This window comes from Hyperolius riggenbachi, chromosome 7 (assembly GCF_040937935.1).
Source record: "Hyperolius riggenbachi isolate aHypRig1 chromosome 7, aHypRig1.pri, whole genome shotgun sequence".
Lineage (NCBI taxonomy): Eukaryota > Metazoa > Chordata > Amphibia > Anura > Hyperoliidae > Hyperolius > Hyperolius riggenbachi.
Window position 1 is genome coordinate 127836269 of NC_090652.1, and position 15774 is coordinate 127852042.

The following is a 15774-nucleotide window of genomic DNA, read 5'->3' on the forward strand; positions in this document are numbered from 1 at the left end:
GAAATTGCACTCAGCTGCCTTGCTTTGTAAACACATATGAGCACAGCATAGATCAGATTTCAGCAGCTCACTGAACTGCCCTTAGCGAATCAATGAGGGGCAGGAATGTGGGAGGAGTGATGACAAGCTTCCTTCTCCCCATCAATGCACCAAATAGAGTCAGGCTGACGGAGATAAGATTTATTACAGCAGAAAATGCTTGGAGTGCTTGCAATGAAAAGGAAGGCTGCATAATAAACACAGAGCAGTGGATAAATGGAATTTAATTTGTAGCTGACAATCCCTCTTTAAAGTAATCCTGTTTTAAACTTGACACAGTATCTACTAGGGGTATGGAGGATAGGCAGGTTATTCATCCTTCCTGCAGTGCTCATTTTGAAAGACTAGATTAGGTTATAGAGCTGTAAGTGCTTCCTGGTCCAAGAGTACCAACACGAAGGCAACCATAGCTATGTCGCGGTCTACTCACCTAACCATATACCGGCATCTGCAATATAGCAAAAGTTGCCTTATAACCATGTGTGGAAAGGGGACATGGCCACACCCTGTTTATACATGACTATACATTGCCCATGACACCAACAGACTGATTTCAAATCAAGTGGCAGTACGGTAGCATGGTTATGTGGTGCATAACTATACCCACTTTCCATCCAAATAATTTTATGCCACTCACTGCTCTAATTCAGAGGTTAGTGTATGGTAGTGGCTGGGGAGGACTCTTCTCCTATAACAGGAAAGGATAACAATAGAAAATATTAGAATTGGTCTCTATAGACTCCTTTTTATAAAACAAGCACTGTAGGGATAATGGAAATACTGAAAAGACCTGTTCCCTAGATGGACGCTGTGCCAAGTTTAATACAGGTTTGCTTTAGTTTACCTTCAGAAAGTTGTTCTTTTAGGATGTCCTGACAAACCAGAAAATAAACCCTTGCCCTTTTTTTCATGGAAAAAAATTGTTTAAGTTTTACTGCCAGCCCATTTGGGCTAAGAGTTTCCTAATCAAGAATCTATGAAGTTAGTGGGAGAGGAACAAATAATTCTTCCCACAAGCACAAAGTGTAGTAACAACCTCATAACTTGTCCCCCACTCTGACCGCAGACTTTTTAAATCAACTTCTCTGCTTTTGGTGGGAGAGATTTACTACTCGTATATTCCGGCTTATAAGACGACTGGGTGTATAAGACAACCCCTCCAACTTTTCCAGTTAAAATATAGAGCTTGGAATATACTCGCTGTATAAAGCTACCCCTCTTCCAATGCACACCAAATAAAAATTACAAAAAACATCATATACTGGTGCTAATGTATGAACAGATACTGGTGCTATAGTGTATGTGGTACCCAGTATATAACACTATACAGGGGATTGCTGGTTGGATTGGTCAACCCTCCCTCTCCCTAAGCGGACTGGTCAGCTCTCCCTGTCTACCTGTTTATCAGAGCGGTATGGAAAAATGCATTGCGCTGTGCCCATAAAACATGCCTCTTTCACCCTTCTGGCCCATCCGTGTATCCTATTTACCTTCTTCTCTGCCTCTCTGATCTCACACATATGCACCGGTGCCGCTTCACTACAGTCCTCAGCAGTGAGATCTGAGAGGCGGTAACAGGATAGGGCGTATCATCCAGCATCAATGACACCGGGCATATAAGACAACCCCTGACTTTTCAGAAGATTTTTAAGGGTTAAAAAAGTAGTCTTATACGCCAGAATATACATTACTTCCAAACAGTAAAGAAACGCAGGAAAATTCTTTCAACGGGGAACACAAGCTGCTATAAAATCCCAAAAGAGATACTAAACGTTTTCCAAATTATTGAATGCTCTGAAATCAGAGTTAGCTACCTCATTGCTTGCTAAAAGAAACCTGAGGCGAGAGGGATATGGAGGCTGCCATGTTAGTTTCCTTTTAAACAATGCCAGTTGCCTGGTGCCCTGCTGTCTGTTTGCCTGCAGAAGTGTGATTCACTCAACTGAAACAAGCATGCAGCTAATCTTGTCAGATTTTTGACAGAAACATCAGATCTGCATGTTTGTTCAGGGCCTATGGCTAAAAGTAAAAGCAGGATCAGAAGGACTGCCAGGCAACTGGTAATTGTTTAAATGGAGATCAATATGGCAGCCTCCATATTCCCACTTCAGGTTCCCTTCAAATAGGTGGGCAGTAGAAGCAGGTGGGTGGTATTCAGTAAGTAAGAGACAGTCATTCTTCAAAAAAAACTGGGCAGCCTAAGGCCCTGTTCACACTTGCGTTTTGCCATGCAAACGGACCAGATCCTAAACGGATCAGGACCTGATCCGGATAGGAACCATACGGATCCGGTCCGTTTGCATCAGGCATGCATCAGGCTGCCATCCGGATCCGTGGGCAAAATAGCGAAATTTATATTAAAAAATGTTAGGGTCAGCAAAAGGTGCACCTGGTGCACCTGTAGAATCAGGTTCCTCCGCTGTAGGCCTCACCTCCACCTCCGACATTCTGCCAAACAGCTCCAGCACGTCTGTCACTGCTGCTGCACTCCAGACATGCTTGACCCATGTGTCCCCATCCGAAATGGCCGCTTGGATACGCATAGGAAGTGGTGTAGAACAGTGTGTTCTGTGCCTTCCGTTTCCCATTGGTTTCTGTGTTCCGGATGGTGCGGTCAGGCTCAGGTCCGGCTCCGGTCCGGGTGCGTGGGCCGGAGATCCGGACCCAAAAAATAGCGCATGTTGGAAAAGTGTCCGGAGTCCGGATCCGGCTCCGTACTGTACGGAACGGACACGTGTGAACGTCCGCATAGCCTTTGCATTGCTATGCGGAACGTACGTTCCGTTTGTACAGTATACGGTCCGGATCCGGCCCGGCGAATCCGGACAGGGAATGCTAATGTAAACCGGGCCTAACAAAACTTTGGTTTAGGCATTTAATCATTAACTGCACTTCCTCTTCAAACAATTTCTTTCACACTAATTAAAACTATTGATTCAAAATGATTCTTGTTCACATCAGACTTTTTCCTTAAAGAGAATCTGTACTGTGAAAATCTTACATAAATAAAAGTACCAGCCTGTTTGTAGTCTTCTCCTAGCCCCCTCTGTGACAATTTCACTGCTCCTGCTGCTTTCTTGGTGATAAAATCACTGTTTTATTCATTGTTTTTGTAAACAATGACGATGGCCGCCTAACAGGAAATACATCATCAGAGCAGGTGCCCGTTTGCAGAGGCTCCTCTCAAACGTGACTTCACTGCTTTAATATTTCTCCCACTTGTTGCCTTGGCTGCTTGTCTGGGCTTTGAACTGATTTTTCTGCACTCACAGCTGTGCACAAGGTCACAGACAGGCTGACTAATAAACAAAGCACAAACACAGAGCCTGCAGGGTGTGTGGGGGAGGTGTGCATAACTTCTCCCTATCACAGCACATTCCTCTCTGTGCTGACAATGCTCGACAAAGGAAAAAAAGATAACATGTAATACAGAGACAGTGCAAGTAGAAAAGGCTGCAGTAAGTCAGACCACATTAGAACAGGTGTAGGAACTTATAGGATAGAAGAAATAAGGCAGAACATTGTATTACAGAGTCTCTTTAACAGCTTTTAGGCAGCTGACTCAACAATTACTTGATGCAGGAAATACACACAGATGGCCCCATAATGTGAAAAAGTCAAACATAGAAATCTGAGAGACATGTCTGATATCAGAATAATGACCTACCTTTTGTAGAGCAGCTGCTGTCGCATTGGTCTTGGCAGATGTCTGATTAATGTGTACTTTTTTATGGGATCATTTAAAAACTCCTCAAGATTGTCAACCTAAGGCAAAGCAAAGGCTTGGTAACTGTACACTATAACAGAAGTAGTTATATTTGTATTTCAGTATTTTAAAGGGACTCCGAGCTGAAACTAGAATAAAAATTTGAACTTACCCGGGGCTTTCTGCAGCCCAGTGCTGGTCGGGAGGTCCCACGACGTAGGTCCGGGTCTTCTCCTAGTGCCTCTTCCAGAAATGGCTGGCCCGCGGCTCCCGGCCGACACTCGCCCGAGTGTCGGGCTCCTTTTCCGCATACGTCACGTCTGACGTCAGTACGCCGGCCGCCTCACGTCATCACAGCGGCCGGCGTGACAGTACGGCGCATGCGCGGTTTAATCGGATGTGAATCTTGCATCCCCCAACCAAAGGTACACATATAGGCCTTTATTTTATGCAGAAAAATCATACAACACAAGTCAAATGTGATGCCATTGACATGAATTACAGGTGCATCAATGCAAAATAGTCAAAGTGAAACTCGTACACAAATTTTATTATGTGTAAATAGATGCTAAGGGCTAAGAATAAAAAAAATAAAATAAAAAAAAATAAAAAAAGGTTTATAATACAACAACCGTTTAAAAAACAAACGCAGAATTTTATGACATGAGTGAAACAATCAATTTGTTTATGGTTCATTTTCAAGATCATTGGCGATATCCATTTTTCTAGCCCCTGCACATGGTAATTGGTATTAAGGACAGCAGGATTGGGTGGAGTGCCACAGTCAGAATGCACATTATATAACCACTGACTCAGAGAGCTGATAGAATACTCCGGACAGTAAAACAGATTAATGGCACAAGTTGGCATGTGGAAGTGCTTCATTTATGTCCTTTCACACCATAGCTTACGTCTCAGAATTTTGCCCTTCCTCACACAGTGAAAAATTGCCAATGTGTATCTACAAACGCCCTCTCCAAACCTGTAAATTAAATGAAATGACGGACTTCTCAATCTATATGGAGAAGGCCTTCCCTATGCCCCCCCCCTGAGCTCCCACTGCTTTCATGGACAGCAGCCAGTTTCTTGAAAGGCCTTCCTAGCCGCTGCTGCATCTTTTGCATACCGAGTGCTCCGGGCGCCAGTCACTGTCACAGACAGCCGCCGGCCTCTTGGAAGGCCTACCAAACCGCCCTCATGCTCTCCAAACCAAGTGCTCACGTCCACCTCTTGGGAGGCCTTTTTTTGCCACCCCATATCCATTGTTTACCGAGTGCTCCCGCTGCCAGTAGCTGTTGCAGTTTGTTGTTGAGCGCATGCACCAGCATTCACACTGGCTGCATTTAGGTTTTTTAAAAAAAACACTACATGCAACAATTCTGCAGCAATTCTAAATTGCTTGATCGCTGCGATTGTGCAGTGATTTTCAGTGTGGAACAGCCCTGAAACACACACAGACAGATGCAGCTACCCTAGCATTTCATTATATAGGATATGTAGGTGTTTTTATTGGGCGCATCCTTTATGTTGTGGGGCCCCTGAGGATGGCCAGAATATTTTTTATGTCATACTGTGCTGTGGTATTAAGTAGACAGGATATTCCCACACGAGCAGCAGAACCATTACTTTGTTGTCCTATTTAAATAGTGCATGCTCGTCAACTTTTAGAAAGCATGTGGCAGAAGCAGAGGTGATAGTGTAGCTTCACACTTACTGTGAAATGTTTAGCAAAAAGCAATAGATGCACATATTCTATTTCAGCAGCACTTTTATTCATTACCCAGCCCACATACCACATCGAGGTCAAGGAAAAAAATATAAACCAGTTACCGGTAATCCCCACAGAGCATAAACAAGACAATTAAAAAAAAGGCGAATGTTGACATGACACATAGTAAAAGGTTAATGTTACCTTGTAGCTGACTTGAACTATTTGTATGAAGATGGAGAGAGGCAGACCAAGTAGGATATCACTAACAAGAACCCATCCAGGTCCATATTCACCATGTAGAATGGCTGGTGGCACACACCTTTTCCATGTCTCTTCATCAGCATACACTGAAAGAAAAGAAAGGGAACAAGGTACAACATGCGATAGGAAAGTCTTTGAAAAGAAATACTGGCTAAAAGGTGAAAAGACAAGTTTACGCATATTCTTCTAATAAGTATCCTGAATTGATGTAACACTGACATCTTCTGCAGGGTTTTACAGAGTATATAGTCATGGAAAGCATTTCACAATTGAATCTCTACCAGTCAATAGTCTGAGGTCACTGTTGAAGACTACAGCAAATTTTAGAGAGAGTCAATTAAATTACCAGTATATTTTTGAGATGCGGGAGAAAGCTGTAGTACCCAGAGGAAACCCATCCAAACACTGGAAGAACATACAAAATCCATGCGGATAGTGTCCTCGCCCAAATCTACATCGGGCCCCAGCACTGTAAGGCAGGAGGAACAACAACTATGCCATGATGCCCGATAATAAAAGAATACTGTGCTTGTGATGGCGCATGACACGATTTCTCTCTGCAGTACATACCGGAAGTGTCTATTGCTTTCTTTTGTCCTCCCTCATCCTTTCATTTGCCAGCCTGCACTGTCCCAGCAATCAAGAGCCACCACAATTCCACAATCATGTCAGCACTCCACAGCTCTGCTGCTGTCCATGACACATGCATATACTACAGGATCTTCTCAAAAAATTAGCATATTGTGATAAAGTTCATTATTTTCTGTCATGTACTGATAAACATTAGCCTTTCATATATTTTAGATTCATTACACACAACTGAAGTAGTTCAAGCCTTTTATTGGTTTAATATTGATGATTTTGGCATACAGCTTATGAAAACCCAAATTTCCTATCTCAAAAAATTAGCATATTTCATCCGACCAATAAAAGAAAAGTGTTTTTAAAACAAAAAAAAGGCAACCTTCAAATAATTATGTTCAGTTATGCACTCAGTATTTAGTCAGGAATCCTTTTACAGAAATGACTGCTTCAATGCGGCGTGGCATGGAGGCAATCAGCCTGTGGCACTGCTCAGGTGTTATGGAGGCCCAGGATGCTTTGATAGCGGCCTTAAGCTCATCCAGAGTGTTGGGTCTTGCGTCTCTCAACTTTCTCTTCACAATATCCCACAGATTCTCTATGGGGTTCAGATCAGGAGAGTTGGCAGGCCAATTGAGCACAGTAATACCATGGTCAGTAAACCATTTACCTGTGGTTTTGGCACTGTGAGCAGGTGCCAGGTCGTGCTGAAAAATGAAATCTTCATCTCCATAAAGCTTTTCAGCAGATGGAAGCATGAACCCACTTTTGAACCAGAAACAGCGGCAGAAGCGCCTGACCTGGGCTTCAGAGAAGCAGCACTGGACTGTTGCTCAGTGGTCCAAAGTACTTTTTTCGAATTAAAGCAACTTTTGCATGTCATTCGGAAATCAAGGTGCCAGAGGAAGACTGGGGAGAGGGAAATGCCAAAATGCCTGAAGTCCAGTGTCAAGTACCCACAGTCAGTGATGGTCTGGAGGCCATGTCAGCTGCTGGTGTTGGTCCACTGTGTTTTATCAAGGGCAGGGTCAATGCAGCTAGCTATCAGGAGATTTTGGAGCACTTCATGCTTCCATCTGCTGAAAAGCTTTATGGAGATGAAGATTTCATTTTTCAGCATGACCTGCCACCTGCTCACAGTGCCAAAACCACTGGTAAATGGTTTACTGACCATGGTATTACTGTGCTCAATTGGCCTGCCAACTCTCCTGACCATAACCCCATAGAGAATCTGTGGGATATTGTGAAGAGAACGTTGAGAGACGCAAGACCCAACACTCTGGATGAGCTTAAGGCCGCTATCGAAGCATCCTGGGCCTCCATAACACCTGAGCAGTGCCACAGGCTGATTGCCTCCATGCCATGCCGCATTGAAGCAGTCATTTCTGCAAAAGGATTCCCGGCCAAGTATTGAGTGCATAACTGAACATAATTATTTGAAGGTTGACTTTTGTTTTAAAAACACTTTTCTTTTATTGGTCGGATGAAATATGCTAATTTTTTGAGATAGGAAATTGGGGTTTTCATGAGCTGTATGCCAAAATCATCTATATTAAACCAATAAAAGGCTTGAACTACTTCAGTTGTGTGTAATGAATCTAAAATATATGAAAGTCTAATGTTTATCAGTACATGACAGAAAATAATGAACTTCATCACAATATGCTAATTTTTTGAGAAGATCCTGTATATGGTCAAACTATAAAAGTCTCCATGTTAGGCTCCAAAATAACAATGAAACAAACCTCATAGGTCCAGAAGTATATCAAAATGTATTAAGGCAATGTAAAACAATTAAAAGTCATGGGGATGGTAAAGTTAAAAGTATTTAGCATTATCCTGTAGATGACGTGCCAAGTTTGAGGTTTTTTTTTGTGGTCTCTCTTTATGGAGTGCCTCTATACTGATCCTTGACTGTAAGCCTGTGGCAAATACTGTATGTTTAATATATGGTGCTCTGCTTTGTTTTTTTTTGCTCAATACTTCTGCTGCATACTGTATATTGTTTTCATATTCTTCAACTTGGCATATTTAAAATAAATAAATAAAAATCATGGGGATGGACTAGGGGAAGGGCAAATAATAATAATAAATCGGAAAATACAATCAGCTAAAATATGAATACTGTACATATAAATACAGAATAATGATTAGCAAATTTTAATGTCACTGTTTTTACATATTTTTTGAGACACGTTCCATCAATAAATGATGATATGCTTGTTGTCCTATTAGGTTTGGTTTATTATTATTTTGGAGCCTAACATGAAGACTTTTATTGTAGATTGGTGATTATTTTCTAAGGCGGCCATTACATTGTTGGTATTCACACTTTTTTATTATGTGCACGTGCATAGAAGGTTTCTTTAAAATCTCCACAAAGGTGTCCATTTCCAGAGACTACTGTAAAACGGTTATGCACCTACATACATTTTGGAGCTTTAGGAGACAGGTATGCAGATGTGCTGTCTCCACTACACACCACACAAGCTGCACAGGCAAATATGCAATAGGATATGTCACACCTTCAGTACCTAGAAGGGTGAAAGGGGGCAACACAGCATGTTCCAGGGTGAGTGGAAGGTAACAAACACAATGGAAGCCTACAGTCACAAGGAGCACTGCATGCAGCATACTTTTGTTTCTGCTCCAGAGGATGTCACCATTCTCTATGCTTCCCGAGGAGAACTGGAAGCAACAAGGTTTGTGTACGGGAAATTATGCAAAAAGAGGTAGCAAAGAGAAAGGTATGTGCGTCAGTGAGTAGACAGGAAGGGTAAGGGCTCGTTTCCACTAGTGCGGTGCGGAATCGCCTGCATTCCACCGCGGACGAAATCGCATGCGGGTGCAATTCCGCATGCGTTTTTGCCGCGATTTCGCATGCGATTCCGCATAGGTAAGGTATATGCGCATTTAACCATGTCACTGCCTGTGTAAATTAACATTAATACCTATGCGAAATCGCATGCGATTTCGCAGCGAAAAACGCATGGTCACCCCGCATGCGATTTCCCTATTAGATACATTAGCGGCGATTCGCGCACATTCCTTCTGCACGCGAAATCTGACGGCTCTGCCGTGCAGATTTCTGCCGCCCCAAAAAACGCTCCCGCAGCCGCAGAAGTGGAAACGGCCCCATCCACTTACATTGCCTATGCGAATCCGCGTGCAGTGCCCGCATGCGGATTCGCTATAGTGGAAACGAGCCCTAAGGGAACCTGAAAGGACATGACACATCAAAGGGATGACCAGTTGCTTGATCCTATCCATGCTCTCTGTGTGCTACTCCAATCTTTCTACCCTACCTTCCATCACTGCTTCCAGCCATCTGTCCCATGACCTCCCCTCATGCACTGTGTGCTACTATCCTGCAATACCACTCCTCTCCCAGTGAGATACCCCCTCAGCACTGCATCTACTGACTGTCACACCAGTGTGTGCAACCCTCTTCAGTCAGAGGCCCCTTTCTCACTGTCACACTTTCACCCTTACTAAGTGCTATCACCTTATGTCAGATCCCACTCTTCTACAGTGAGCTACTGTCCTCTCATAACCCCATTCCTAACTCCACTATACACACAATCTGCTGTACCCACCTCCTTCACTGTGTGCAACCCTGCCCTGTTCACCCCCTCATCTGCTGTACCACTGAGTGCTACCCTTATACTTTGTCACCCCTTCCCCTGCACCAGAATGCTGTTTACCTATTATATCATATTGTATATCCCAAAGTGATTTACTCATCTGTCATACTCTCCCACTGAGATTCTCCATGGTGTGCTCCCATTCCATCATACACCCCACTGCTCATTACCATTCCTCTGTCAGATCACCCCTACCAATTTGTATTAACCTCCTCCCCTCACAGACACCTCTTTAGTTATGCCTCTGCCTCCAATACTCTGCTCTGCTATACTCTTGTGCTATACTTCTACTACTGTTTGTTACATCCCTCTGCTATCTTCTCCTACTCCTTTCCTCACCGTGTACTACTCCCCTCTCTCATACCCCACCACACTGCACTACTATCTGCTACCCTTCTATATACTTCACCACTGTTTACTGCCCTCTCTTAAGGCCCCTTTCACACTGGTGCATTGTGTTACTGTTTTGCCGCAGGGTAACGCTACACCGATCCAAGTCTGTAGGGCATTTCATACCGTGCGACGCAATGCACTGCAAGTGCCTGATTCACTGCAAAAGCAACTGCGCACTGTTGGGCAACATGTGCGGCGACTTGCGGACAACCGCATGTCATGTAAGTCTATGGCGATGCAGCTTTTAAGTTTTTGGTTGTTCGTATTTTGCGGAAGCGTATTTTTTCAATACTCTTCCACGCAATTTAAGTTTTGGCAACAGATAGTGAGCGCTAGAGAGACTCACTTTCTACTCGGCTAGCAGCGGTAATCCACAAAGGCTAGTTTTCAGCGCTGCAGTCTGATGCGTTCATCGCACCACAATGCTTTATTAACACCGGTAAGCAGCGTGAAACCAGCCTGAGTCATAATCCCTTCTACTGTGTGCTTCTTTCTGCTATATACATCCCACCTCTCTTCTGCAAACTATTACTACCCTTCTAGTTATATGCCTCCTATTAGGTGATACACCGCTCTCACACATCAGTTTCCAGCATGCCATCTACCCAAATGTGTACCACCCATCTCTGTCATACCCTCTCCTCCACTGTGTACTATTATATCCTCCACTGTGTTCTAATGTACAACCCTCATCTGTCAATGTCCTACCTCCTTTCACCAGCTGCTTTCTATCCTTCATTGGCATATTCCTGCACCGTGTGCTTCCTGCCTCTGTGCTACTCTCATCCTCTATAATAAAACCCGTGTCCCTGCGTGTTCCTGTGTCTGTGTCCTTGGGTCCGTGCTTTTTGCTACTGCGCATGTGCACACCACGGACCCGGACAGCTGTTGAGACAGGAGAACGGGCCAGTGAGCCGTGCCGGCGTGCGCACGAGCGGAGGGTGCGCGCGCGCAGTTTAAAAGACAGACCTAGAGCCCATTTTTAAACGGACTTGGGTCTACTAGTGTGATATATACTCTCCCACTGAGGGTTCCACTCACCTATATGTGGCTATGACTTCTTCACATATCCACCCATTCTACAATAGATATCTTTGTCATGACGGAAGCTTCCCGTTAGGTGGTAACACTAGGCAATCATGCAAAACTTGTTGCAGATGGTTGGCCAGACACCTGTGCTTTGTGCAAACATCAGATTGTTGAGCAAGATTATCCTGAATAATAATTTCATCCATTAAAATATTAGCTGTATGTTCTCGTTGTTTTTATTTCAGGTTCATACAGCCACCAGACACCATGAACATTTTATAAGAAATGCCTGTGAAGCACTGTATGTGTGTTCAATATACATTTCCATTGTGCAGAGGTCCATTAAACTGAAATGGCCATCATAACTCTCCTAGACACCTAGACATTGCAGTCAATGCTCATAAGAACACAATGCAATGCCAAATTCAATAAACACTGTCTCCAGACACCAATAGAAATAATCCAATTCACTTACTATGCCAAGAAGTTTAATGGCAGTCATTCACCTTTGTGGACTATCAAAAGTTCAATTTAATGCCTGTAAGAACAAAGCCTTGTGTAGAGCACTGTGTATCAAGGGATAAGTTTAAAAAAAGTGGGGTGAGGGGGAGAGATATTCACCTCAAATTATAATGGTGGCGAACCATAAGACAAGTACTGGTATTTATCTGCCGAGCCGAACCCCCCCCCCCAAGAAAAAGCTGGGCCATTTCAATATGAACAGCGCTCAACAGTACTGACAAACAAGGTAGATCTCTTTTGTCAATACTGTGTGAGCAGCTACTACATATTCAGCCATATACTAAAGTATAAAAGGAGCATAAAGCACAAAGCAGGCGTCCGAGGTTAATGTTCTCTTTCATCGGCCATGTGAGTCACGTTAAAATTTAAAACAGATCCACTGTACTTCAGCTGGAATAAAGTACCTAATATAGTAGACAGAACTCTGACGTTATGGCCATTATCATTCATTTTTACAGCCCCCTTGTGCAGGAATTCACAGTTCTAGCTGTTTACTTTGATAAATACCACAGACTGAAAACCGCCTCACTTAAGTAATACAAGGCAGCACCAAATATATCATATACAAAAGAAAGAAAAAAGGGATAAACTTTTACCGAGTTCTGTACTTTGTTCCACAGTGGCATCTGCCATGCTTTTTTCTGTAATGTCAGGTGTTTTCGTACGAGTGTCTTGAGCAGGAGAAGTATCCATATTTTGGTCTGGAGGATGGCAGTCTGGCAGCGTGGCATTGTCACCAATCTCCTCAGTGTTGTCAGCAGATAGCTCGCCGCCTAGAGTCTTCTGCTGCGTTTTAAGTAAAGGGTGACCATAGACAATATACCACAGATAGATATGCGTTATTTTTAAGCGTGGCATTTTTGGGAGATATCCAAGTGTCCGCCCAAGACCAGGAACTATGGAAAGAAAAATAACATGGAGCATTTTCCTTTTTTTTAAATTTTGATAAAGCATTATATATTTTATTTTAATGGACAAATACATAATACGCAAATTGAAATAACTGGTAAAAATGTAAGAGGTTGAATGCAACCATAATAGACTTTAAAACCTCTAAAAATGGTTGCCACTTTTTGCTACAGTTAGGTGAACTTGTACTCAAATCTTGTGAAGTAAAGCAAGCCTGTGAAACTGTGAAATCTCATACATACGCCAGATGAAACTCAGGCAAGGTGGCTGAAACTGAGGCCAGTGATGCATCTGTACAGCGTCAGCCCTGCACTGTCACGGGAGAGATCGCGGTCCAATACCTGCCAGGCGACTTGCCTCATACGTGTGTATGAGTGTTTAGACATGTTGATATTAACTTCTTGCTATAAGTTGTGGTTTTAGTGCTATTTCTCTCTGATCGGATGTTGCCTTTTTGCATGTTGAGTATGGAGTGTGACTATTGTTTAACGGACACCATCTCTACCCATGTGATAATGGCGAATAGGTCATTTGGTATAGCTCTGGTAAAGATGAGTAAGTGTCTATAGCAACCAGCCACATTACCGGTACTTAATTTTAAGTGGATTATTAATGTGGTCTTAAAGTGGACCTGATCTATTGCATATAGCACAAGGAAAACAGAGAAATGCACCCTGTGTGTTTTTAGTGATAAGAGCCTGTCTAATTCCCCCTCAACTGTAATCACAAGTGTAATTTGAGCTCTCAGCTGTGTCAGCGCAGAAATTCTTCAGTTTCGGCAGACACAGCTAATAAGTAAACACAGGATGATAATCTTTCTGCTTTCATGAAAGCAGAAAGTAGACACACTGTAGATTTATTGCAGGAGTTCTGTAAGCTGTAAGGAAGAAATGCTTTATTTGAGGCTGGGTTCACAGTGGTCAGTTGCAGAACGCACACATTATAATAGGTGTGAATTGCAATGGCGACTGGACCTAGACTTTAATACAAAGCCTGCAAGCAGTGAGTTATATCAATGCGACCCGTTTACAACGCAGTACTATGAACAGGCCCACAGAATTGTATGGGCAGTGAGTTGTCATGCAGAATTATTCTGCAATGCAACTGACCACTGTGAACCTCAAAGTTATTATGATGAAAGAAAGTTCTGAGTTCAGGTCCACTTTAATTCTGAACAGCAGCCATGAGAAATATGCCTTACTGGGTTTAAAAACAAACAGAAGTAATGACCCTTTGAACTTTCCAGTATGAAAACCCTATCGCATGCCTTTTCTCACAATACACTTTTTGCTTCTATTTACTCTGCAGGAAAATATTGAATTCCAAAAGTGGTTTAACATTTGCTTTACTGGAAAACAGAAAAGTGCCAAATGTTAGCCAAAGCAAACATGAAAGACAATTTCAAGCAAATAGATTGTTTTCACAAGGATTAGGGCCCATTCACCAGCGATTTCGGCAAAATGTTCAAACACTTGCGCTTTTGAAAGCGCTAGTGTAATGAAACCCTATGGGCCTGTTCTTACTTGGGCGATTTGCGCTAATCGCCGCAAACGCGTAGCCTGCTCCATTTACAGGCGATTTCCCAGTGATCGCGTTTCAGTGCTATAGAAGCGCTAAACGTGATCTCTAAAAAAATCGCCAGGTGTAAATGGTGATTTTTGGTTTGGATTTTTGGCGTTAACCGACAAAAAACGCAAGAGCAAAAAGCTAGCAAAAGCACTAGCGTTTTGCAAACAGGAAGTGTGAATGGGCCCTTACAGAATGGATTATCTGAAGAAGAATTTGGAGAGTGTAGTTAAATTTTAAAATAAATTTTCAGCTAAAGCAAGAACAGCTTGCAGATATATCTTAAACAGTAAAGAAAACAACCTCTGTGGAAAACCTACTGCTTCTTCACAATTGTACAGCAATTTCTGAAGGCTCCATCACAATTCTAAGCACATACCTACAATTGGGTGATAATTCTTTAACACCTCCTCATTTCCGTCCAACATCTGATCAGGACTACGACCAGAACTGTGAGATGTTTTATGTTTTTCCTTTTTATTTTCTTTGTTGGTTTCATCTGCTTCAGCTTTACTGGGTGTTGCTGAGCCCTGAGGCGAGCGTGTTCTAGGTATAAGAAAGACAGCAGGCCTATTAGATACTCAACTACTAATGTGATCGGGCATACTTTAAAAGGATAAGGCCTCGTTCACATCTGCTGCGCTGAAAAACGTGTTAAAGCGCGTGGTAAAAAACGCATGCGCTTGTGCGTGCTTTAGTGCGCATTTCTGTGCGTTGCGCTTCTTTAAAGCACGTTTTGCTTACTGTAGCAGCAGCAGTTGTCAATAAAACTTTGTTTTTGTATGTAAATGTATTTTTTTCTCCAATTAGGGGTAAAAACCGCATGCGCTTCTATGCGCTAAAAAAGCGCACCCATTCACTTGCATTGATGTGCGCTTTACAGCTCAGCGCACAGAAATGCATGCAACACTATGTTTTTGTAACGCTGCTCAGCGCAGCGCATAGATGTGAACCAGCTACATTTAGTTACATGAAAAAATAAATACCTTGCTGAACGCACAGGGCAGTGCGCTGTGGAAAGCGCACAGAAACGTCCCTGATGTGAACGAGGCCTAACTCTTTGAATTGTAAATATAACATTTAATAGCTGCAAAACATGTACAGTACATCACACAGCATCAGCGAATACAGTGTCTTGAAAAAGTATTCCCTCTATGTGATGAATCTGAACAAAATAGTCTAAATCCCTGAAGTGAAATTAGAAAAATATATATACAGTATAAAACAAATCTATGAAATAGTAAACTGAAAATTGCCATGAAGCCCCTAAAAAGTCCTGGTGCAACAAATTACCTTCAAAAGTCAGCTACCTAGTGAAATAAAGCCCACCTGTGTGCAATCTAAGTGTCACTTGATCTGTCTGCATAAATACCTTTTCAGATAGGCCCTAGAGGTGCATACGAGAGGAATCA

At 42.7% G+C, this 15774-nt stretch overlaps 1 protein-coding gene across 1 annotated transcript in view; it reads right to left on the minus strand.

Annotated features, from left to right (window-relative positions):
• GTF3C1 (general transcription factor IIIC subunit 1) overlaps positions 1-15774 on the minus strand; it is a 136795-nt gene that overhangs the window by 82948 nt on the left and 38073 nt on the right. The window contains exons 14-17 of the mRNA XM_068244636.1: positions 14742-14908; positions 12484-12783; positions 5658-5803; positions 3707-3804 (exon numbers count right to left, since the gene is read on the minus strand). Of these exons, the coding sequence (XP_068100737.1) occupies positions 3707-3804; positions 5658-5803; positions 12484-12783; positions 14742-14908 (711 nt within the window). The remainder of the gene's footprint in view (positions 1-3706; positions 3805-5657; positions 5804-12483; positions 12784-14741; positions 14909-15774) is intronic.